Source organism: Nannobrachium achirus, assembly GCF_963921795.1.
Source record: "Nannobrachium achirus genome assembly, chromosome: 17".
Lineage (NCBI taxonomy): Eukaryota > Metazoa > Chordata > Actinopteri > Myctophiformes > Myctophidae > Nannobrachium > Nannobrachium achirus.
In genome coordinates this window covers 9,932,413-9,959,080 of record NC_137824.1, presented here as the reverse complement: position 1 = coordinate 9,959,080, position 26,668 = coordinate 9,932,413, and the positions used below count along the sequence as shown (strand labels likewise).

The window sequence follows — 26,668 nt, the reverse complement described above, 5'->3', positions numbered from 1 at the left end:
TGGGGGGCGAGTCACAGTCTGATGTTGACCTCGCTGTGGGCGGGATCACAGATGCTCTCGTCGCCGTCCGCGTCCGACAGGAAGCCGCTGCCCGCTGCTGTCGCCGCGGTTAAGCTGCCTTCCAGCGCGGTGAGGCGTTGTTTCAGTCGCAGCTGGGTGGAGTTGAACTCACTCTGCAGGCGGGCCACACAGGTCTGAGGACAAAATAAATACATTAAATATCATTATTACTATTAATAATAATGATTAAACGCACTCTGCAGACGGGCCACACAGGTCTGAGGACAAAACAATATATAAATATTAGGGGTGCAAAATATCGAACCGAAATCGGCGTAAGAAACCGAATTACCCTGTACCGAACCTGTAATGAACCAATTTGTTTTATTGCCGAACTAAAATACACCAGGAGTTTCACCAACATATTAAGCTTGTGCACCTTACCCATCCACACCATGTGGTGGACTCTACCCTAGAGGTTGGGTACAGTTCAACGTTAAAACAAAAAAATACATAGTTAAAAATACATTTATAAATCAAGGACATTTCTCAGTACCTGCAGTCGGTCCAGGCAGGACTCCAACCGCTCCACCTTCTCCTCCAGCTGCTCCCCGGCCGACACGCCCACTTCCTCCAGAAGCCCCTCCTTCCTCAGGATGTCCCGCCCCCTCTGCTCCAGCTGCGCTCTGGCATGGGGGAACTCCTGCCGGTATAGGGGGCGCCACAATAACAAAAAGACAACTTAAAACGTAATGACTTAAAGTTATACCATGTAACTTTTTTTATAAAACAAATCTTAAAATTGTCCTAACTGTTAAACCGCTAAAGTTTTAGAACCCCCACTTCCGTTAATTTCAGCTTCTAAAGCCTTCTCTTTATATGTTTTCTGAGCCGTGAGGGAGGGAGAATTTCGCGGCAAAATGACGTCATCTGCATCATCTGTATACGTTGTGTATACGTTGGCCAATCATATCGCTGATCATAAACACATGGTACACTACCGGCCAATCACAGGCGCATCTTGCTGACTTCTCATGAAGTAGCTTGCCTCAACATAACAACATACTCGGGTGAAGGAGTCCGTTTCTCCGGAATGCCTGAACGCACAGGAACCAGGGACCCCTCTAAAAATAGATCTCAGCGAGCTGCAGGCGGACGCGATGGTGAGAGGCCCTGTCCGAAAGATGCGGACGCGACCGCGGTTTTCTATACAGCTCTGACCACTAGTTGAGCAACTTACACAGTATAGCTTTAAATCAGATATAAAAAACAGTGACATACAGCCAATCTACCAGCTCACAGCTCTGATAACAGAGTTTTAATTAGTGTGGTTGCTATTCAATTTTTTTAGAATCTTATATCATATTACGCTACATAAATATGCGCATCTTTCCACCTGAGGTACAGTATGTCACAGAGAAATATCCGCTTCCATTAGAACTGACTGAAAATAACAAAGAAAGTCATGACTCAAGTAAAAGTACAATGTATCCATTTACATAACAATCACAATTCAATAATCAGAAATATGTTATAAGAGTATACAAGTTTACCTTCTAGAGAATGATATTGGAAGAACGTAAGTGAAATGTCCATACAATTTCGGCTGTAGCAGATTGAAAACAACTCAAAAGACAAAAACAAAGTATAAGTAAGGAAAAAATAAAAATAAAAAAATGATAATAATAACGAAGACTACGTTTTGCTGTATTTAGCCAATTAAATTGTCATATAGAAAGAAATTGTGAAAATAGCTGATCTACATGCTCTCAACGCCTCGCAACGCAAGGCGTTGTGAGCATTTAGATCGGCTATTTTCACAATAGAACAGTGTTGTACAAAATGTAATGCCTCAACTCTTAGTGCTTGTAGGATGCCCCCAGTCCCCCCAGTTCAAATATGATTATTTTGGGGGTCGCGGCCTGAAAAGGTTGAGAACCACTGGGCTAATTAATGCAGCCTGTTAGTGTGTCGCAGGTTCGAATCCCGATCCCGACGACCTTTGCTGTTACTGGGGCAGAGGGTTGCACGGTGTACCTGCAGTGCGTCCATGAGGTCCTGCTTGGACAGACAGAAGAGGTCGCTGTAGCCCACGCTGCGGATGTTGGCGGTGCGGCGGTTGCCCATCTTGCTGCCGCTGATGTTCAGGATGCTGATCTCTCCGAAGCAGCTGCCGCCCGTCAGCACGGCCAGCTGGCCCGCGCCGTCCTCCCCCACCACTGCCAGGCGGCCATCTTTGATGATGTACATCTCCTTGCCAACGTCCCCCTAGTGGCCAGACGGCAAAAGGGATGACAACGCTGTTGTTTTTAGGTTCTCTTTTCTTTTCAGTGTAAGCACAGTAACGGCAGGGGAATGCTGAATGCTGATCTTCAAAGCAGCCAAAGGTACGGCTCCTCCATACCTCCAAAACCTGATCAATCCCCACAACCCCACCCGCTCACTCAGATCAGCCAACACAGGAATGCTGACAGAACTCTCGCTAAAAACCCCAGGATAAAAATCCACCTGTCCTAGACAATTTGCCCTCCTGGCCCCCAAACTGTGGAATAAACTCCCTGTCGCACTTAGAACTACAGACTCATTCCCTAGCTTCCACCGTGGACTGAAGACCCATAGCACTACTGTAACACTCAATGACCATACATGAAGCTAGTTAGCATTTTTTCTTTTTGTTTTTTTAGAAAAAAAAATTAAAAAATAAATACTGATTAGGTGCATGGTCTACCTATGTTATTGTTTTTTTTCTAGATTAATATTCCTATGCATTTGTTATATTGTTGTTGATGTTCTGACATATTATCTTGCTTATTATAGTGATGTATTATCTGCTTATTGTAAGTCAATTTGGATTAAAAGCGTCTGCTTAATGCCTAAACTAGGCAAAGATTTGAGCTATCCGTGTGCGAAAGTTGGAGAACCAACCATGTGCTGTGAGAGCCCTGTCATGCGACTCGGGGCCCCATGTGTCTTGGCTTCAATAGTATTTGGGATAAATTAACATTCCGCCCCTGTGAATTGCTGCGGCCCCGTTATCACGTTCACAGACGGGTTGTTAACTGGTTACCATAGTAACCAATAGCCCCCACGCTGCGGCGGCCGGGACTGAGCAAAAAAAACTCAGTTTCCCATGATGCCTTGCGAGATACTACATCCGGCGGCTACCGGCGACCATTGACTTGTGTTCATCCTGGCTGCAAAAACATGGATATATCTCCGCTTCTTTTCCCATATTTTCCCATTTGGTCCAAAAAACTGCCATTTTCTATGGACCATAGCTTACATCATCACGGTTGTATTTTTTTTATCATTGATAAACCAGGTATCTTTGGCCAACCTGCTCTACCTACTGACGTACTGAGCCACAGCCACCCCTTCTCCCCTTATAATGACTATAATGGGGAAAAAAAGGGGTAAAAAGAAAAAAAAGAAAACAATATAAAAACTAATAATGATAATAATAATGCAGACCTTCCTACAGATGTAGTCTCCAGGGCTGAACACCTGCGGTCTGAGTTTCAACACCAGCTCCACCAGTAGACCTGCCTCACAATCCTGGAAAATATGCACCTACACACACACGCACGCACACACACACACACACACACACACACACACACACACACACACACACACACACACACACACACGCAAAACTGAAATAAAATGTACGGCAAGACATCACAGGTTCAACCCTATTCCTTGAGCTTTTGGGCTTGTGGGTCCCTGACTAAAAAGAGTAATTCACCACCAAAATGAAATATTTTCCATTGATTACTCACACCATGGAGAATTGAGTTCAATTTATTCCAGATGGGGACCCGAATGCATTTGAGTCCCCATCCAGAATCATTGGGGGTAAATTTAAAATATTTTTTTTTGTCTTAAGAATTCGACAAATACAAAAACTATTATTAACTATTATTGAACTCAAGTCTCCATGGTGTGAGTTAGCGAGAACCTACTATATGAAGATAGATTGGACTGAACATTAAATAAAATAAAAACGTTTGTGAACAATCAATGGTTTTATCGATCCATCGTTCTAAATGTATGTCGCCAGCAGAGCCGGCAGAATTGTCTCTTCCTCCTGCCTTGCTGATTGGCTGCTTGCACTTGCTTGCCCCCACCACCTCCCCAGCACCACCAGTAGGCTCTGCTGCTAATTCTCTTCCCCAGGGGGGGTGTTTATATCTCCCTGCTCCTAATGGTTAATGACGTTGTTCTTTTGTGCTGCGCTGAGCAGGGAGAAGCAGAGCCAGACGCCAATACTAATGTGACATATACACACTTGTATTACTCATCAATAATAAACATTGTTTCAATCCTTATCGTGAGTTATTTGTATGAACCTTCTTCAACGTTTCCAGGTGAACGTTGATGGCGATCTCGGCGCGCAGCTTGTTGGGCAGGCTCTTCAGAACCTCCTGCTCGTCCACCACCTTCTGGTTGGTCCAGAGGTAGTCGAACCAGCGGATGACGCGCTGCTCCAGCTCCTTGCTGACGCGGCGGAAGTGCATGTAGTGTTTGAGCGCGTCCACGCGGGTCTGGAAGCCCGCCCGGGTGGCGTTCATGTTGGAGATCATGGCGCCCACGTTGCCCACGATGGAGGCGAAGATCAGAACGCCAATCTGAAACACATTTTGTTTTTATTTACTTTTTTCTCCGGTTTGCACGTAGCGCGTGGAAGGAACACGCTATTCCAACCAGTTCCTTTCCCCTCCATCAGGCGCCCCGGCTGGCCAGGGGGAGGCAGTATAGAGACCAGGATTACTGCATGTTTTTGTGAGGGTATCTACCCTAGGAGACACGGGGAGAACATGCAAACTCCACACAGAAAGGCCCTTACAACAACATTTCATTCAGAAAAACTCACGAATACCCATAACACCCTAGGTGGGGTTAGCAAAAGGGCCTTTCTGTGTTGAGTTTGCATGTTCTCCCCATGTCTCCTAGGGCAGTGGTTCTCAACCTGTGGCTCGGGACCCCCAGGGGGGTCCCCAAATTATTTTGGGGGGGGTCCCCAGGATGATTAACTTAATGTGCAACATTGTTTTCTAACTCAACAGCAAACAAACCAACATAACGTTTAAATGTATAGAGGGTATCTGTAGAGTGTGTTTAGAGTGTATTTCCAAAGTGACAGTTTAAAGGATAGGATACTGTGTGTCTGTGTTTCAGCAATACTGTCAATCCATCAATTAAATCACTAAATCAGTCAGTCAAATCAAAACAAGGAATGTGTTGCTGCCTGAGAACTTACCAGAAAGTCAAAGACCAGGAAGAGATACTCTTCGTCTCGGACGGGAGGCGGAGTCTCTCCAATGGTGGTGAGGGTCAGCGTGGACCAATACAGGCAGTAGATGTAACTCCTGGTGAGAGAGCCAAACTCTGGAGCGGAACGGGGAGGGAAAAAAATAACGAATCTCACTCAACTGAAGAGGCCAAGTCAGCGGTAAAAACACTAGCTCTGTTTCCTTAACAACTAGGACATGTAGTATGTATGTATGTCACAGATCGCGTTAGACCGGTAATTGCCGGTTTTGACCGATTTTTTTATGGCCAAGACTGGAAAATAAAATTCCTCCCGGACATTCTGACCGATTGAAAAACCAATGGTCATTTATTATTATCGCTGTCTGCGCAGGCTGCCTCTCTCTCTCTCTCTCTCTCTCTCTCGCTCGCTCGCCCGCCCGCTCTCTCTCTCTCTCGCTCGCTCGATCTTTTCAGTGTCAGTTTGCGACGCACTGCATGTAAAGCCATGGGAATTAAGAAATGCACGCACGGTCAGCAATCAACCCATAAGTTCTTTATGAGGAGATGGAGTGGAGAGTGGAGACAGTAGGAAGAGCCTTTTCAACTCTCCCAAAGTTGCCTAACATGCGCATGGACGCACTGTCTGTCTGTGTCACCACTCGTCATCGACAGTGAGTATTGGATTCATTGCTGGCCAGATGAATCCATCAACCTTATGAAGCAATTGCTATTTTTCAATATTCTTAAGTCAAGACATGGTAATGTACTGTTGGCGTCAAAGATGATGCAACAGAAAGACCTTGTTGTGAAAGCAGTGTGCCACATGCAGACAGCCTGCGCGATTAGTCCAATATAATTAATTCCCTTATGCAAGATTGAAGCGTTTTTTTTTTCTTTCTTTCTTTTTAGCCTACTTTTTCCATTCAATTCGTTTTCAGTCCCAACAATGCAGTGAGTAGGCCTAATACTTTAACTGTTGCTATTGGCTTTTTGTGCACCTGCTTGTAATTTAAAATGTCCGGTATTATCATGCCGGTCACGGTGACTGGCTGTTAAAAACCTTAGCGCGACCTCTGATGTATGTATGTATGTATGTATGTATGTATGCATACGTATTTTAACTCTTCACCTGGATCTGAGGTGTTGGGGTAGACCCAGCTATCAGAACTCACCTGGATCGGAGGTGTTGGGGTAGACCCAGGTATCAGAACTCACCTGGATCGGAGGTGTTGGGGTAGACCCAGGTATCAGAACTCACCTGGATCGGAGGTGTTGGGGTAGACCCAGGTATCAGAACTCACCTGGATCGGAGGTGTTGGGGTAGACCCAGGTATCAGAACTCACCTGGATCGGAGGTGTTGGGGTAGACCCAGGTATCAGAACTCACCTGGATCGGAGGTGTTGGGGTAGACCCAGGTATCAGAACTCACCTGGATCGGAGGTGTTGGGGTAGACCCAGGTATCAGAACTCACCTGGATCGGAGGTGTTGGGTTAGACCCAGGTATCAGAACTCACCTGGATCGGAGGTGTTGGGGTAGACCCAGGTATCAGAACTCACCTGGATCGGAGGTGTTGGGGTAGACCCAGGTATCAGAACTCACCTGGATCGGAGGTGTTGGGGTAGACCCAGGTATCAGAACTCACCTGGATCGGAGGTGTTGGGGTAGACCCAGGTATCAGAACTCACCTGGATCGGAGGTGTTGGAGTAGACCCAGCTATCAGAACTCACCTGGATCTGAGGTGTTGGGGTAGACCCAGGTATCAGAACTCACCTGGATCTGAGGTGTTGGGGTAGACCCAGGTATCAGAACCCAGTCCCAGGACTTTGGAGAAGCTGAAAAGGTAGAGCAGCAGGTAAGGGACAACTTCTTTTGACACCAATTTCCAAATCAGTCAATATCAAAAAACAGTATCAGTTTCTTTTTTTTTCATATAATTATATGGAAATGACATAAGATTAGCCTTTTTGAAAAGGTGACCCTACAGGTAGAATAATGGAACTGCATCTCGAGTGGAGAAAGCTGCTTTATGTACACTGTATTGCCAGTAATTCTAGTACAATGTTAAGTACCGTTTGTTTACATTGTTTTAATATGCAGCATTTAGCCACTAGAATCCCAGCATCCTATATTCTGCGGGGAATGTGTGCCAGACATAAACTATCTACATCTACAAGCTCAAAACATTGTATTCTTTTAGCAGAAAAATGTAAAAAAAAAAAAAGAAAAAAAGAAAAGAAAAGGAGAGTGTACCAAGAAACTCTGTTCTGTTTTTACCAAGTACAGGTATAGAGGTTTGTCAGTTGTTAAATAAAGCAATAAGCCACTAGATACTCTATTACTCAAAGGTATTTTTAATCAAGGGGACGTCGTCCGATGACGTCATGACGCAACTGGAAGTTAAATAATGTTTTGTTTTTATTTGACGGTGAGTTTGTGGCTGACTACAATCTATGAAGATGACAATTGACATAAGAAACAATATGATCATTACATATCATTAAAACAATCCTTCATTAGTGCGCGGTAAGTGTTAAATGACTTCTTATTATGAATAGTACTGTAATAATGTATTGATCGCCTCTTGTCTTGATTGTTTAAACATGACATCATTGTCCCCTATGCTCGATAACAAGCTTGATAAGCCCGACGATAAGTATTGATACCGGCGGATACTCGATAAATGTGTTATCGAGTTTGTAGCGGGCCCTTCTGTTGAGCTCCATCCCTTCCTGTAGTGAATGAATGCCTTGGAAGACTAACGTAATTTTCTCTACCCCACAATTCCAGTCTGCATATTCTCATCATACTCGTCGGCAAACTAACACCAGAGGTTTGGTGAATAACATTGGTGTCTATCAGAGCCGACTGGACAACTTATGAATAAACACTATTTCTGAACGATAGAGACCTCTATAAAATACTTGGCTCAGGAAAATAAAAGAAAACATGTCACACATTGTTTTCTGCTGTGTTGCTTTTCGGTGTGTACACTGTATACTTTTATAGAGGTATAAGAGCACAAAGTACGTTTCTGAACTAGTTAGTATCGCGAGACTGTCCACCATGTCCTGTCTGGAAACCAAATCTTGCGAGACAGAAACAACCCCTGCCCTGCCCCGTTTAGATCCCTCAATAAAATTATGTACTGTGCATGAAAAGCAAGTGATTGTAAAAATACCTTTGATATGTATTCTTTTATATTCCTGAAGTGATTATGTGGCAAAGGACTCAGTCGTTCATAAATAGTGTTTGTTCATGAGCTGATCCAGCTGTCTCCATTCACTGCCATGTATTCATCCAACCTCTGGTGCGAGTTTTGCCATCGAAAGTGCCATGGTGTATCGTCGTGGTCACGTTGTGTGTCTTTTCCTTGTGTCTTGCAAGGTATATAGGGAGGTAGGGACATCACGTGACAACGGGGATGTGCCATCGCCATGTCCAGCCATGAAGCTCACCATGGGTGCCAGTATCGCGAGACTAACCACCGTTTCTTGTCTGGGAACCAACTCTCGCGATACTTCAGAGACAGAAACGATTATTATTTACTGTTATTATTATTATTTAATTATGCACTGTGCACATAGAAAAGCAAGTGATCGTAAACATACCTTTGATATATTTTCTTTTATATTCATGAAAAGATTATATTACAAAGGTCTCAGTCGTTCATAAATAGTGTTTCTTCCAAGGTTTGTTCATGAGGTGATCTCAGCTGATCCAGCCGGCTCCATTCACTGTCACAAATTTCAACTCACTTCCGTTGCGAGTTCTGGCACCCATGGTGAGCTTCATGGCCGGACATGGCGCATCCCCGTTGTCACGTGATATCCTTTCCTTCCTATCTTCCTTGGTGTCTTGTTCCTAGCCTGTAGTATCATTAGAAAGGAACCCGTCCTACCTGTAGTATCCGCAGGCGTTCCAGTGGATGATGACCAGGATGTAGAGGACCAGCTTGCAGATGCGGAAGGCGTTGGGGTATCCTGTGCGCGTCTCCGTGCGCTCGAAGAGCTCGAAGAGGCGCGGCAGGCGCAGCAGGCGGTTGAAGCGCAGCGGGGCGGCGTGCGCGGCGCCCCCGGCCGTGGCGAAGGTGAGCAGGTCGGTGGGCAGCACAGATGCCAGGTCCAGGCGGCACTGCGCCGTGCGCACGTAGCGCTCCCTCAGGCGACGCACGTCCTTCACCAGCAGACCCTGCTCCAAGAAACCTGACAGTGATGGAAAAAGTAGAATTATTGAATGCTTTAACCAGTGAAAAATAGCAGATATACAAGCTCACAGCACGGCACCGAGTGCCGCGCTGCGAGCTTGTAGATCTGCTATTTTTTGGAAAAAGTCGTGAAAATGTGTGCAAATCTTTGAATATATCTATTTTCAAAGCGAACATTTGTAACTCAAATTTTGCTTCTGGGGGTGGTCCCAGAGTGATTCTCAACCTTTTCAGGCCGTGACCCCCAAAACAATCATATTTTAACTGGGGAGCCCCCCACCCACCCTGACGAGCACTAAGAGTTGAGGCATTACATTTTGTACAACTATTGTGAAAATACCCGATCTACATGCTCGCACCGCCTCGCCTCAAGTTTGGACAAGGCATGGCATGGAAAGAGGGGGCATTTGCATTTTTTTCACCATAGTAAAAACTGCATTCATGGTCTAGAGAGGGCTTTTTTTTTACAGACGGGTAAAAAGGCAGGGGCTCAAGCCCCTTTGATGTCTATGTGTGCACGTGCCTGGCCTGTAGCGTTATACCTGTGCGGAGGCGAACAGCCATGTCCAGGATGTAGACTCCATCACAGAGGTAGTCCAGCACCATCCACACCAGCACGCCTTTCCTCTGTAGCTCGTCAAAACAGGCCCTGAACGAACACACACACACACACACACACACACACACACACACACACACACACACACACACACACACACACGTGCACACACACGCGTGCACACACACACACACACACACACACACACACACACACACACACACACACACACACACACACACACACACACACACACGTTAATATACTTGGACTCGGACCAAATATCAGAAAATACTAGAACTGTTCCTACAAAACAGTGTGGGCTCGCATGTAACACCATGTATGGGCACAAAGATCTACCCTTTGGCTGCACCTCATTGGCTAAGGGCCCTGCCTTTGTACTGTCGAGGAGAACTTGACTGATGGATAAATAATGAAGATAACATGAAGATAATATACAGGGGCCCCTGTACAAGATTTCTGTTAAAATGTTTTCGGGAATATTCAAAATGTGATGCAAATAGCAGATCTATAAGCTCACGTCGTGTCGCATTACAGCTCGTTGTGAGCTTGTAAAAGTATAGACAGTAGCGTTAAAGTGGTTAAAGTGATTTTGATGCTAGATCAGCACATTTAGCTGGGGACACCCTGGAAGCCACTAAAGGACGGGCCCCTTGCCGGTCCCAGGGGCCCACTTTGAAAACCACTGGTCTTTCCCAAATATGGAGTCATGAGGACATTTAAGATGTCATGGGTGATGGCATAAAACCAAGAGGGACACTCGCGAACAGCGATTCTTTGACGTCATACATATCAACAAGGACGGCTTTCACAATAGACGGATACCACACATCGTTTTCCTCCTCGATTCAGCCCAACGACATCCCCCCTCCCCCTCACATCGCAATGACATGAGGGGACAGCATGGGCGCCACAGAGTCGCGGATAGGTTTCCTGTCGTACAAAGAGGCCACCAAGAGAGTCACGCAAGAGGAACTGCGGAGGCTGAAGGATGCCTTCAAGAGAGCCAGTGGCAACTGCCACTACATGACCCAGCAGTGCTTCTACCGGGACATCCTGGGGGTCGGCGTTCCTCCTAAAGTGGCCGAGGTGATCTACGCGTCGTTTGGAGGCTTGCCCGACAAGGGCCTGCACCAGGCCGACCTGATCGTGGGCCTGGTGCTGCTGATCCGGGGCCAGGACGACGAGAAGGCCCGCTACCTGTTCAGCCTGTTCGCTAGCCAGCCGGGCGGCTACGCGGGCCGCGACGACATGGAGGCCGTGCTGCGCGCGCTTGGCGGTGAGGTGCCGCCGTCGCTGCGGAAGTTCTTTGCGCAGGAGGTGAAGGTGAACTACAGCTGCTTCCGGGGCTGGCTCCTGCACAACAAGGAGGCGCTCACCTTCTCCCGGTGGCTGCTATCGGGATACATGTGGGCAGCCCTGACTGGCGGCGATGGCGGCGACGCCGGTCCCACCTTCTACCAGATTCTCACGGGCGTCACGCACCTCGAGGAGTCGGCCATCCTCGACTTGGAGAAGGGTTACCCCACGCTGCTGAAAAGCAGCAAGTCGGCGACCGGACGCTTGGACTTGAAAACCTTCGCCCCGCTGGTCTCCCCGCCCGTCCCCGCCTCGCTCAGCGAAGGCTTGTTCAACGCGTTTGACGAGACTCGGGACAATCACATCGACTTTGAAGAGCTCTCATGTGGCCTGTCCGCGTGCTGCAGGGGGACCCTCACGGAAAGGCAGACATTTTGTTTCAAGGTGTTTGACGCGGACCGAGACGGGGCTCTGTGTCGAGATGAGCTCCACGGGATGGTTGTGGCGCTACTGGAGGTGTGGAAAGACAACCGCACAGATCCACCCTCTGATTTGCAAGGCAGCGTGTCGGACACGGCGGAGGGTATCCTGAAGATGCACGACACCACCAAGTCGGGTCACCTGACCCTGGGGGACTACCTGACGTGGAGCGCGAAGAGTGCTCTGGCTAACGAGTTCCTCAGCCTGCTCTTCCGGGTTTGCCACATAGTCCTGTGGTTTAGGCCTGGGACCCCCGAAGAGGAGGGGCAGATGATCAGGGGTTGGTTGGAGAGGGAGAGCAGGCACGGACTACAGCCAGGTCAGCACTGGTTCCTCATATCCATGCTCTGGTGGCAGCAGTGGAAAGACTACGTAAAATATGAGCATGAGGGCTTTGTGTCAGAGCAGCCGCCCATTCTGAACTCTCCGAGGAGCCTGATGGCTGTGGCCAGCGTGGAACAGCAAGTCTGTTCAGGGTTGGGGAAGGGAGAAGGTCTTGGAGAACTGGGAAGCCCCTCCGAGGAGAGGTCCCGGGATGCCATGTCCAGCGCTTCTGTGGCAGCTCTGAGCAGCCCCCAGTCATCTCCCCCGGCTACAGAGAGCTGCTGTGTTCATAACCACGTGTCGGACAACAACAACAACCAGTGTTCCCCTGGAGCCACCGATCACCTGCCCTGTCGTCTCGCAGCACAGAAGCCCGGGGTCATCGACAACCGGCCCCTGGTCAGCGCCGACCCGGTGAAGGCCCCCCATCTGACCGGTCACGGTGGGAGGCTGAAACGGCAGCTTGTGCCAGGCAGAGACTTCGAGACGGTCCCGAAACCTGTTTGGAATGCGCTGCACCATTGGTACGGTGCCAGCCTCGGCCTGCCGCGGGTGGTGATTCGGCAGAGCAAGACGGGCCAAGAGGAGCTGGAGCTCTTCCCGTGCTACCTGATGTTCCTGCGGCAGCAGGAGCAGCGGCACTCCCAACCCCACGCACGCGTCAACATGGCGGGCAACGTGGCCTCCCGCAACAACGCCCCTCTGAAGCGGGTGCTTCACTCCACGGGCTGTTTCAGCCGCATGGCCACCGTGAAGCAGATCCACGTCCACCTGTCCCAGAGGATCTGCATCAAAGAGGAGGACATGAGACTCTGGCTGTACAACGGCGAGAGCGACCTCGCCCTCCTGGACGACGAAGACCACACGCTGGAGAGCCTGAAGATCCGGGACGAACAGTACATGTTCATCGAGGAGCGGAACAAAGACATGAGCTGGCCGGAGGAGATGATCTTCATCGCCGGCAGCCGGAAGATGCAGAGGCACAGCTTCCGGCCCACGGAGAAAGGAGCCACGGGCCTCAGCAACCTGGGCAACAGCTGCTTCATGAACTCCAGCATCCAGTGCGTGAGCAACACCAGGCCTCTCACCGACTACTTCATGGCCGGGAGGCACCTGTACGAGCTCAACAGGACCAACCCCATCGGCATGCAAGGGCACATGGCCAAGAGCTACGGCGACCTGGTGGCGGAGCTGTGGAGCGGCACACAGGCCAACGTGGCGCCGCTCAAGCTGCGGTGGACGCTGGCCAAGTACGCGCCACGTTTCAACGACCTGCAGCAGCAGGACTCCCAGGAGCTGCTGGCCTTCCTGCTGGACGGCCTTCACGAGGACCTGAACCGCGTCCACGACAAGCCCTACACCGAGCTGGAGGACAGCGACGGTCGGCCCGACCGCGAGGTTGCCGCAGAGGCCTGGGAGAACCACCTGCGCCGGAACCGCTCCGTGGTGGTGGACCTGTTCCATGGGCAGCTCAAGTCCCAGGTGGAGTGCAAGATGTGCGGCCACGTCAGCGCCCGCTTTGACCCGTTCAACCTGCTGTCGCTGCCCCTGCCCATGACCAGCTCCGTGCACCTGGAGATCCTGGTGGTCAGGCTGGACGGCTCCGTCCCGGTGCAGTACGGCCTGAGGCTGAAACTGGACGAGAAGTACGCCGGGCTGAAGGGGGAGCTGAGCGAACTCTGTGGCCTCGACCCGGAGCAGATCCTGCTGGCGGAGGTCCACGCCTCCAGCATGAGAAGCGGACCCCAGGACCACCAGAAGGTGTGTCTGTCCGACAACCGATTTCTGCACGCGTACGAGATCCCAGTGCTTGGCTCGGCCACCTCGCTCAACGTGCCCACAGCGATAGATATCGCCCACGTTGGCACCAAACCGGTCCTCATCCCCAACAATGTGCCCAGCAGCCCAGAGAGTCCATTGGCTAAATGCGTGCCCAGTGGTCATGTCACACCGCTCCAGGAGAGACCTTTGGTCGGTTACGTCGTCGCCATGCACAGGAGAATGCGGATGCATAACTACCTCCTGTTGTTTCAGAAGAACCGGCCCAGTCTGTTTGGAACGCCGCTGATCCTCCCCTACACCGTGCACACCAGCAAGAGGGACCTCTACGACGCTGTGTGGATCCAGGTGTCCAGACTGGTCAGGCCCCTGCCGCCGCAGGAGGCCGGCGGAGGCAACCACGTCCAGGCCTGTGACGGCAGCGTTGGTGGTGCGGGCCACCGTTATCCCTTCACGCTGCGAGCGGTGGACAAGGACGGCAACCTGTGCGCCTGCTGTAGCTGGTTAAGGCACTGCCAGGGCTGCACCATAGAGTGCACGGAGGACAAGGCCTCCGTGGGGCACGGTGGCTCCATCGCCGTGGACTGGGACCCCGCGGTGCTGCACCGCCGCTACCTGCCCTCGCAGGAGAGGGCGCTGCAGGAGCACTGCAGCGTGCCGCAGTCCCGCCGGGCGCAGGCCGAGCCCGTCACCCTAGACAGCTGCCTGAAGGCCTTCACCAGCGAGGAGGAGCTGGGTGAGGACGAGCTCTACCACTGCTCCAAATGCAAGGCCCGCCGCCTGGCCACCAAGAAGCTGGAGCTCTGGAGGCTCCCTCCCGTCCTGATCGTTCACCTGAAGCGCTTCCAGTTCGTCAACGGCCGCTGGATCAAGTACAACAAGATCGTCAAGTTTCCCCACAGCAGTTTCAACCCCGGCGCCTTCCTGGCACCCAGGGATCGCGCGGAGGAGCGTCGGCGCGGTCACCTCCGCTCCTCCTGCAGTGATGCGGAGGAGCCGGCGGCGAAGGTCGGGGAGGACGGCCCACCGCCGGTGCCCACGGTGCCTGCCCCGGCTGGCCTCAGCCACCACCTCCCCGAAGCTTCGGGCACGAAGTCGGCACGTTCGCAGCGTTTGCTCAGTCGGAGCCCTCCGAGAAGCCCTCCAAGAAGCCCTTCCAAGAGCGGTTCTGGAGGAGAAGGAGGAGGAGTAGGAGGTCCCAAACGGGCCCGGCTCCACTTGCCCCAGCCCAGCAGACACCGCTTCTCCAGGTTCAGCGGCAAGCGAAGCCTGGACGGCGGCGCTAGTCGACAGGCATCAGCGTCATCTACGGGGTCCGCCAGGGCTTCAGACGGACCCTTCCGTAACTCTGACCACGAACAAACAGAAACTCCTACCCGGTGCTCTGGTGACGGGTTGTCAGGGTCGGAGGCCCCCGCTGCTGCTACTGCTGCCGACCCAGACGTTTCTCCGCCGCGGCACAGGGACGACGAAGGTCCGCGAGAGGAGGAAGAGGAGCAGGAAGAGGAAACCACGTACAACCTGTACGCCATCTCCTGTCACTCGGGGATGATGGGACGAGGCCACTACGTCACCTACGCCAAGAACCCCAACGGGAAGTGGTACTGCTACAACGACAGCAGCTGCCGGGAGGTGCGCGCCGAGCAGATCGACACCGACTCGGCCTACATCCTCTTCTACGAGCGCCAGGGCGTCGACTACAGCCGCTTCCTGCCGGCCACGGACGGCAAGCAGGTGGCCGACACCGGCGGCATGGACGAGGACTTTGAGTCCGACTACAAGAAGTCCTGCGTTCTCCAGTGATCGCGCTCTGTCGTCCGTCGAAGCCAGCGCTGAAAGGCGCCGGTTACATTTCTGTCCTCTCATTTTCGGCTGTCATGCAGACATCATAGATGGATGATTATTAATCGTTTGAATTTGGAGGACCCTCGGTTTGATTTATAGGGCCCTATATTTTCTCAGAGCAAAACTTCTCTGCCTTTTTTTTACTTTCAGTTCATATAGCTGATCTACAAGCTCACAACGTGACATTGTTTTTCGGCTATTTAAAGTATTTTAAAATGTTTTTCAAAATAATAAAACAAAGGCAAAGAGGTTTAGGGGTTCAGGGTTTAACATGGGACGAAAATATGGCCCAACTGAGCGACGTGTACCGTACCGTACCGTACCGTGTAATGTAATGTGTATTTAACAGGTTATAGGTTTGTTTTCCATACATGCTTTTGCAATTTCATCACATCCTTGAAGTCATTTTTTTTCCCCCTTTACATCACCCGCTTCGACTGGTATCTTCGCATTCAACCGGACTTTATCACCCTTTTTCAGACGTTTGAACGCAGATAGTATCCACAGTGTATCCACGGAGGAGTATCTACTTTGAAGTACGCATGCGCCGATATCTCTCGCCTTGAATATTAGTCCCCTCAGGGGAATCGAACCCAAACCGTGGGTTTGTTGCATCCGTGCTCTACTGACTGAGCTAATGAACGGATGAAGTGACTCCTTTTTTGTGCATTTATCTATGACGTGGATATCTATGACGTGGATAGTGGGGTAGATGTTGATAGTGAGGGACTGAATATTTACTATTCTGTCCATAACGGCACATAACTCGGTAACGCGGCTGAGTGGGATTGGGCGCCGTTCGCACCGCTCGTCGCGGCAACTCGGCTCGCTAGCGCTCGCCTCGGTGGCGACTCACGGGGCTCATCGGCGCCCAATACCGCGCCGCTCCGTCAGGGTCAGTGGCGTGGAGCATTACACTGGGGAACAGAGCACACTTGGCATCTGGTTCGAGGCTGGGAGTCACCTCAGGTTTTATTTTTGCGCTCCTCTGAGGTTGACCACTAGATGTCGTCATTTTACTCTGCCTTGGTGAGATACTTCTCTGCATTGGTGAGATACTAGTATGCTGTATCTATGGATACCTCTGCATTGAAGAGTCTGAAAGCACGTGAATATTTCGCATTAAGTGCGTTGATATCATTAGAAGCAGGTGTTTACATTGTTCCATTGTGCGATCACTGGAGGGCAGAGATCGCACTTTTGGATTTCTTGATGTCAGGCTCAAAAACAGAACTAACTAGAAATGCTGTTCCTACGAAACAGTGTGGGTTCGCATATAACACCATGTATGGGCACAAAGATCTACCCTTTGGCTGCACCTCATTGGCTAAGGGCCCCGCCTTTGTACTGTCGGTACAAAGTTTTGAGAGAACTTGACAGATATATAAAGAAATAATGAAGATAACATATGTGAAAGATGCATTTCTGGGAAAGTGTGGTCCACCTGTTTCTGTGAGAATTTACTGTAGCATTATCTATGGGACACTTCCGGAGAACAGCAGACATACAAGCTCATGTCGCGTCGCAGATGCAACCGTTGTGAGCTTGTAGATCATTCTCGGCTGCGGCGCCGGGAACTGCCGCACAACTTCAGCGCAATGCACGACGGGACGTGGGAAAGTTGTGGATAGAGTAACTTTGGGCCAACGAGGAAGCAGAAAAAAAAACGTAGAGCAACTCTTGTCACAATGTCATGCGAAGCTTGACCAATCCTTTGGAGTTTATAGAGTGACATTTAGCCTATGAGGAAGCAGCGAAAACTACTTTCAGCCAATGAGGAGTCACGAGAATGCTGGCTAAATGTTACTCTACAAACTGGAACCGACAACAATGGTGTGTCACCCTTCAGGCAACCACACTAACTAGAAAGGTGGAATTCTGGGAAATTGTATGTGGACGCGAGACGTGAGCCAATAGGGCGATAGCAAGAGGGTGGAAAAGACCCGTACTTCCCGTTTCTGTGTGACGTAGGTAGATATCTTTTTAGGAGGCGGAAGCATGTTTGGAGTCTATTGGAGAGCTAACGTGAACACAGAGCAAAATAATAGTTCAGAAGCTATGGTCACTGAACTAAATATTGGACCAGATCATCACAAGCCACATAATATTAACAAAATTGTCTTACTAAAGTGGCTTTTTTCAGCGACACAACAACTGAGAAAATCTGCTTTATTATTGCTCTTTAGCTGTCCCACAGTGTCCCAGCAACACACTCTCACGGGATCTATAGCACCAGTAAACAGGACGTGCGCGAGATTTGCCGTCAGAGCCGGCGCCCACTTAGGAGTCTATTTGTAGGCTTTGTGTACCATGTCGCACTCTAGTGGATCCAATGAGGATGAGCTATCTTCATTAATTAAATATCTTTGACATGAGGACTCCGTTGGGAAATTAATCTGTCTCACCGTTTATATCAGAGGTCTTCAACAGGGGGTCCGGGACCCCTAAGGGGTCCTCAGAGTTAATACAGGGTTGGCCGCACAAATCTTTGTGTGATAGGATCATGTTTTTTTACATTAATCACCGGAACCCTATAGAAAAATGCAGATCTACTAGCTCACAAACGACTCGCAGCGTGAGGCGTTGTGAGCTTGTAGGTCGGCAATTTTTTGGCACAGAGGATTGGCCTCTGTGCCAAAAAATAGCTGATCTACAAGCTCACAACGCTCCCGCGGTGACTCGGGGAAACAAAGAGCAAACTAGTAGGTATTGACAGTTCAAGTGGTTAAATGTATGAAAATACACAATACTCCAAACTACACAGATGATACTGTGCAAGTTCTCCTTTAAGAAAACCACTTACCCTAGCTTTAAACCAATCAATCATTCAATCAATCAATCAATCAATCAATCAATCAATCAATCAATCAATCAATCAATATCGATCAAGAGCAAATGCAGTTGTCACATTACTACCAGTAAGACTCCCTAAATCGGGAGATAAGTGACCATCAGGTCACATACACGAACTTTAGATGGTAATGGTAATGGTATAGCCAATCAGGAGGGAATATGGGAAATGGGACAGATCCATGTTGATGACATGACTTTAGAGATACTGTGTACCGCTGTGTGTGATTTTAGGGCAAAAGCTGTAGGAGCAGTGTCCAAAAATGTGTTTTGCTAAAATCGGCCTGATGGTGGCGCTAGATGGGACAGATGCATGTTGATGACATGACTGTAGAGATACTGTGTACCGCTTTGCATGATTTTAGGGCAAAATCTGTATAGGAGCAGTGTCCAAAAATGTGTTTTGCAAGAATCGGCCTCATGGTGGCGCTAGAATAGGGCCATGTGAGACATGAGGGGTGGAGGTTGTGGTTTGGCAGCCAAGGAGTGTGTGTGCAAAGTTTGGCATCGATTGGGGCAACGGTGGCGGAGATGTGAGTAGGGGAAAAGTGTGACACGACATGATGTCGTGGCGTGACGTGACTGACAGACAGCCGGTGGAGGTTTTGATAATAACTGCGACCTGACAGTCGCAATCATTACTATTGGTGGCATGCAGTTACTGACCTCACCACCAGGAGGCTCCAGTTATACAGAACAGCAGCACCAATCACCATCAGCCAGTAGTAGTACGCATCATCAGAAGGGGACAAAACAAGCGCCTTAGACCAGCTGCACTTCCTGAGACAAAACAACAGCAAAAAGGTGCTTGTAGGCCTGTCACGATTATTACATAATCGTCTAATCTCAATTATTTAACATAATCGCAATTATTTTTGTCATAATCGTCATAATCGTTTCCATGTTGAAAAATGAACATTTTCAACAAGTGGCAGTAGCAGATCTACAAGCTCACTAATGAGTCACATCGCAACGCGTTGTGAGCTTTTAAATCGGCTATTTCCACTATCAATGTTCTTGTTTTAAGTATAAAGTTGTCAAATATGTCAGTAATTTCTTTGTATTTAGGTTATGTGTCATATCTGCCATGTGCAACTTCAAAGCCTACAAGCCAAACAGAAATGTAATTGTCAACGACAAAAAACACAATTCAATCGCTAATCTCAATTATTTGAGTCACAATTAATCGTCACGTAAAATGTCACAATTGTGACAGCCCTATGCTTGTGTGCATGTGTGCGTGCGTGCGTGCGTGCGTGCATGCACTCTCACGTGTGTCTGGCGGGTCTGCTGTCGACGTCCGCGTCAGAGTCTGTGTGGGCGTGGCTGAACCTACTGGGAGGGGCTTGCATGTCCAATAAGGGGGCGGGGCCTCTGAAGCGCTCCAGGAAGGAATCGGGCCTCTCCGCCTCTTCCACCAGACCCTTATGGGCCCATTCCCTCAGTGTCATCACCATGCTAACTATCCTGTAGACACAAAGATAATAAAAACAAAGATATCAGCGTCATCACCATGCTAACTAACCTGCAGAAACAAAGATAACAAAAACAAAGATATCAGCGTCATCACCATGCTAACTAACCTGTAGATACAAAGATAACAAAAACAAAGATATCAGCGTCATCACCATGCTAAGTAACCTGTAGAAACAAAGATAACAAAAACAAAGATATCAGCGTCATCACCATGCTAACTAACCTGTAGAAACAAAGATAATAAAAACAAAGATATCAGCGTCATCACCATGCTAACTAACCTGTACTAACGCACACACACGCACGCACGCACGCACGCACGCACGCACGCACGCACGCACGCACGCACGGAAACAATGATCTGCTTTAGGGATGCAACAGTTAATTGGACTAATAAAATCTATGTATTAAAGAAAGAAAAAACGTTTCCACAAGTTTCCTGTGTCCCATGAGCCCTTGCGTGAAAGTTGTGCATCACTTCCTGTTCCTCTTAGCTGCTTCACTCATAGTGGTTGCTGTTGCTGCTGCTGTAGAAACAAAGATAACAAAAACAAAGATATCAGCGTCATCACCATGCTAACTAACCTGTAGAAACAAAGATAACAAAAACAAAGATATCAGTGTCATCACCATGCTAACTAACCTGTAGAAACAAAGATAACAAAAACAAAGATATCAGCGTCATCACCATGCTAACTAACCTGTAGAAACAAAGATAACAAAAACAAAGATATCAGCGTCATCACCATGCTAACTAACCTGTAGAAACAAAGATAATAAAAACAAATATATCAGCGTCATCACCATGCTAACTAACCTGTAAACAAAGACAACAAAAACAAAGATATCAGCGTCATCACCATGCTAACTAACCTGTAGAAACAAAGATAATAAAAACAAAGATATCAGCGTCATCACCATGCTAACTAACCTGTAGAAACAAAGATAACAAAAACAAAGATATCAGCGTCATCACCATGCTAACTAACCTGTAGAAACAAAGATAATAAAAACAAAGATATCAGCTTCATCACCATGCTAACTAACCTGTAGAAACAAAGATAATAAAAACAAAGATATCAGCTTCATCACCATGCTAACTAACCTGTAGAAACAAAGATAACAAAAACAAAGATATCAGCGTCATCACCATGCTAACTAACCTGTAAACAAAGATAACAAAAACAAAGATATCAGTGTCATCACCATGCTAACTAACCTGTAGAAACAAAGATAACAAAAACAAAGATATCAGCGTAATCACCATGCTAACTAACCTGTAAACAAAGATAACAAAAACAAAGATATCAGCGTCATCACCATGCTAACTAACCTGTAAACAAAGATAACAAAAACAAAGATATCAGCGTCATCACCATGCTAACTAACCTGTAGAAACAAAGATAATAAAAACAAAGATATCAGCGTTATCACCATGCTAACTAACCTGTGAAAACAAAGATATCAAAAACAACGATACCAGTGTCATCAACATGCTAACTATCCTATAGAAACAAAGATAATAAAAACAAAGGTATCAGTGTCATCACCATGCTAATGCTAACTAAGCTGTAGAAATAAAGATAATAAAAACAAAGATATCAGCGTCATCATCAGGACAGAGACATTGAGAATGTCATCAACTGGACAGACACATAGATTTAATGACATCACCTGGACAGAGACATTGATATAATGACATCATCACCTGGACAGAGCTCCTCGTCCATGTAAGGAGTTCTGGGAGTTGTTTTCTCTCCTGTCGATGACCGCCATCCTCTGGAGCTCCGAGCAGGTGTCATCACACATGGACTGGCCCCTGTGCACACACGCACACACGCACGCACGCACACGCACGCACGCACGCACGCACGCACGCACAGAAACAATGATCTGCTTTAGGGATGCAACAGTTAATTGGACTAATAAAATCTATGTATTAAAGAAAGAAAAAACGTGTCCACAAGTTTCCTGTGTCCCATGAGCCCTTGCGTGAAAGTTGTGCATCACTTCCTGTTCCTCTTAGCTGCTTCACTCATATTGGTTGCTGTTGCTGCTGTGAGCCTGTGACACCTGAATGGTGATTACTTGGTGCTTTGTTAAGTGATTTGAATCAGCTGTGTGGACGAAGTGGAGCACACATTAACACATCCCCTTGTCCCCTGTAAGCTCACTGGGAAACTTGTGGATAAGCAATGTTAAAAGAATAATCAATTTTATTACGACATTATAAACACGTAAACTAGAGCAGTGGTTCTCAACCCTTTCAGGCCTCGACCCCCAAAGTAATCGTATTTTAACTAAGGACTCCCCCCCAGCTCACACAACGCCTCGTGCTGCGAGGCGTTGTGAGCTTATCGGCTATTTTCGGCAAAGAGGTTTGGTGTAGAGGGGAAAAAGAGCAGACCAAGTACAGAGTAAAAGGTCAAGTTTATTAAGTATTGATGGTTCAAGTGGTTAAATATCTGAAAACCCCTGTATTAGTGTATATGGGGCCTCAGTAGAAGCGGCCACATGGTGGCAGCAGAGAGAGGGGAGGGGTTTAACATTACCTGCTGAGGACCACACTGTCAGCTCTGTCACTCTCCTCTTCTGTCCATGTTCTGACAGACAGCCTCTGGGAAGCCTCTAGCGGAGCACTCATACTACACGCACGCGCGCACACACACACACACACACACACACACACACACACACACACACACACACACACACACACACACACACACACACACATACAGGTCACCGCGGTCTACATCAGTAATCACAACATGGCCATGGAAGCCAAATAACAGCATGGCAACAAGAATTAAGTGGCCTGGTTGTCATGACGACGGATGATGATGATGATGGGTCAGATGAAACATGAGTGAAGCGGATCTACAAGCTCGATCTATTCTACAAGCGGTAGATTTTTGAAAAATCTTAAAAATGTACCTGTGCAAATCTTTGAATATATAATTTTCAAAGCAAACCTTTGAAAATGAGTCTTTGCTACTGGGGGCAAGTCTTACTGGGGGTCCCTGGAACAAGATATTTGAGATGGGGGTCCGCGGCCAAATACCTATAATTTTGGCGGTCCTTGACAGGAAAAAGTTTACTGATGATAGAAACATAAGTTTAAAATAAAGAATAATATTAATTCGATAATATTCAAAGACAATAATAGCAGATCTACAAGCTTGCAGCATGCCACTGTGCTTGTATATCTGCTATTGTTCAATAGTTAAAGCATAAAATAGTGGTTTAAGTAATAATGCGTTCCCAGTCTAAATGGCTTGCTAAAACAGCAGATCTACAAGCTGTAGTATGTCTGTGGGCTTTCAGATCCATTGGAACACGACAGAGCGTATGTTTGGCTTCACAGAAAGCAAAGAAAGTAAGGAAAGGCAACAAACCTGAGAATTCTGATGTCAAATTAATGTCATTCAGCTTTTAATCATTAAATAATTCATCTGTCAACTTCTTTCTTTCTTTCTCTTTCTATTTGCCCATCTATGTATTCATCCATCCATCCATTTACAGTACCTACAGATCAATCTCGAAACATTTGAATATTTTGTAAAAATAAATCTTCTTGAAAATGTCATATATTCTAGTCTAGATCCATTGCACATGCATTGAATCATTCCAAACCTTTTTTTAAGAATTGAATTTTTATGGCACACAGGCATGACATGAATATCAAAAGTCCATATACACACATACAAAATATTACACGAGACCACTCAAAACAAGGATTTATAATAGAGAAATGTCAACCTTCTGAAGTCAGAGTTGCTTGAAGTCCAGTGGGAAGTTTCCTCAGTCAGAATATGATTTGGGGTGCTATGGCAACTGCAATGCTTTTATACACAATATTCTAATTTGTTTTAGATTGATCTGCATCTACAGTATCCATCTATAGTATCTATCCATCCATATCTCCCTCTCCCTCTCTCTCTCTCTCTCTCTCTCTCTCTCTCTCTCTCTCTCTCTCTCTCTCTCAATCTCTCTCTCCTGTGCCTCTGTCAGTCCACTGTGTAGGCGGCAGTCGATAGAGCCACATAAGATTATTAACGATGGATGGATGGATATCGATGGAGGGATGGATGGATGGATGGATGGACGGACGGACGGACGGCAGTGAACAAACGAACACACTCAGATAAAAGGAATGGTCACATGGCACTCCACACAGGCAGCTTCCTTTTAATTGCAAATAGCCACTCTGTGTGTGTGTGTGTGTGTGTGTGTGTGTGTGTGTGTGTGTGTGTGTGTGTGTGTGTGTGTGTGTGTGTGTGTGTGTGTGTGTGTGGGGGTGTGTGTGTGTGTGTGTGTGTGTGTGTGTGTGTGTGTGTGTGTGTGTGGGTGGGTGCGTGTACCAGCTAAAGCTCATCTGAATTCAAAGAGCTCCGGTGAAGAGCCCTCATCCTCATTATGCAGTGTTTTATGCCGTGTTCACATCTCTGATTACTGAGGTGTAATCAGAGACACACACAAGCACACACACCCACCCACCCACTCACACACACACACACACACACACACACACACACACACACACACACACACACACACACACACACACACACACACCAATGGCAGAGGAAACCATGCAAGGCACCAACAACCTGCTCACCGGGAGCAACTAGGAGTTCAGAGGGTTTGCTCAAGGACTCTTCCACACTAACTCTATGGTGGAGCCCAGGATCGAACTGATGGGAACCCTTCGGGAACCCTGCGTGTTCTAATGACGGTTTCTCTACCCCTGAGCCACTGCCGCCCCTAACGGCTCTCTTCTTTATTCCAGTGCACACATGGGGTGGCAGCCTGGATTACAAACCATTGTAAACAATGGAGCGATGGTCCCAAAATATGAGTTCTGTTCAACCAATTTCTTTTGACCAAATTGACAAATGGGCAGATGACAACATCAACATCCCAAAATGATTAAATAGAAGGGCTACAGTAACTGGATTGATTACATCCATGGTAATGATATTCAAGGTAAGTTCGGTTGCACCCTTACTGTGTACAAAGAAAAACTTCAGAGTTCACAGGTCGAAGAAGCATGGTCTGGTTTTAAAACCAAATATAATGCTACTTTAGACGACATGGCTCCCTTGAAAACCACCAGGGTTAAAGCCCGCCAAGAGCCATGGTTTAACTCAGATATTGACGAATCAATTAAACTCAGAGACAATAAATACGACGAAAAACTAAAGTGCTGCGTTAAACTAAAAAAAACTATGACCACATGACCTATGGAAGTTGCTTTACAACCATGGTTGTAATTGCAATTAGGCTTAAAACCTAAAACCACATGCCACAACATAAACATCAAAACAGACGCCGCTTTCATTTCTGACAAATATGAAGTGGCTACCCATCTTAACAAAACCTTTACCACCACAGCCCATTCACTGGTCAAAAGACTGGTCGCCCCATCTGGGCAGTTTGTTCTTTTAAAAACATGAACTTGCTCAGCCATGGCCTTTTGTCCCTTATTAACTGATTATAAGTCAGTTTGTAGCAGGATTTTATTGTAGTCGTCCAGCAGAGGGCAGTAGCCTGAAATGTGTGCACATGAGAGAAGAGGAGAAGAAGAGGATGTTGATAGATGGACAAGTGAGCATTTTAATCATGTCCTTATTGATCAAATACTATTTCTAGCTGTTGATGATAAATGAAATGAAATATAACTAGCCATCTATAGCTAGCTAACCAGCCATTGTGTAAGCAAATTCACCAACCCATTCACCATTAATTCCTCCAAAGAGTGTGTTATTGACAATTTTCTCACTAAATATGTACAAACATAAATAAATGTATGACATACTACCAATATACACTTACATATTCAACGTGGTATGTTTATGTGCTACAGGATTGTTGATACAGTAAGATACAGTCAAACCAAACTGCAGCGACGACAGAGGTCATTAGAAGAGGTGGAACAGTCTGTAGTATCCAAAGTTCACACACAGTCTGCTCACAGCCATGTCAGTACTAAAGACCCTGTGTGCTTCTTCTGCGACAAGCCCAGCAGGCTCTCAAATGCTAAATGAGGCATCAACTAAACAGTTGGACTTTAATGTTAGAAAAGCTGCTTTAGAGACAGAAGACACTGAGTTGCTAGCAAAACTTGCACCTGGGAACATGATAGCACTCGAGGCAAAGTATCATCTAAACTGCCTCCAGATGTTGTACAACAAAGCAAGACAGGCTCATTCAAAGGATGGACATGAGGAAGAGACTCAGCTGCATGGTATTCATGGGTTGCATTTGTAGTCCTACACCAGCCATGTTGAGGACCAACACAGGTGTTCTGATTGGCGTAGAACATTAGTTCCATGCCAATCAAACAAATTGAAACACCTTTGTTGGTCCTCAACATTAGCCTGATACTTCAGTCCGCACATCACCACCCCCTGTTGGTGGGTGGTGTGTAGTGTGGACTGAACCCGGAGATATTTTATTTTATTTCAAGCGGGCGCATTGAATGGGCCAATCAGGGCTGTAGACTTGAGGCACGTGGTATGCTGGTCCGGTCCCAGCCCCCTCCCTTCGGAGCTGTTCTGCCCACGTG

The 26,668-nt window shown here is 47.6% G+C and overlaps 2 protein-coding genes across 2 annotated transcripts; one reads left to right on the top strand and one right to left on the bottom strand.

Moving 5' to 3' along the window:
• Positions 1 to 11: 11 nt before the first annotated feature.
• Positions 12 to 22,741, bottom strand: LOC308302237 (cyclic nucleotide-gated cation channel-like; the record flags this gene model as incomplete). Its single annotated transcript, XM_080746495.1, has 13 exons — positions 12 to 194; positions 557 to 703; positions 2,038 to 2,268; positions 3,472 to 3,570; positions 4,353 to 4,631; positions 5,264 to 5,391; positions 7,031 to 7,092; positions 9,159 to 9,462; positions 10,007 to 10,113; positions 19,288 to 19,392; positions 19,894 to 20,088; positions 21,806 to 21,916; positions 22,650 to 22,741. The coding sequence occupies 13 exons, from the start codon at positions 22,739 to 22,741 to the stop codon at positions 12 to 14; spliced, it is 2,043 nt and encodes a 680-aa protein (XP_080602621.1).
• Positions 10,948 to 15,729, top strand: LOC308301885 (ubiquitin carboxyl-terminal hydrolase 32-like; the record flags this gene model as incomplete). Its single annotated transcript, XM_080746035.1, has 1 exon — positions 10,948 to 15,729. The coding sequence occupies one exon, from the start codon at positions 10,948 to 10,950 to the stop codon at positions 15,727 to 15,729; it is 4,782 nt and encodes a 1,593-aa protein (XP_080602161.1).
• Positions 22,742 to 26,668: the final 3,927 nt, after the last annotated feature.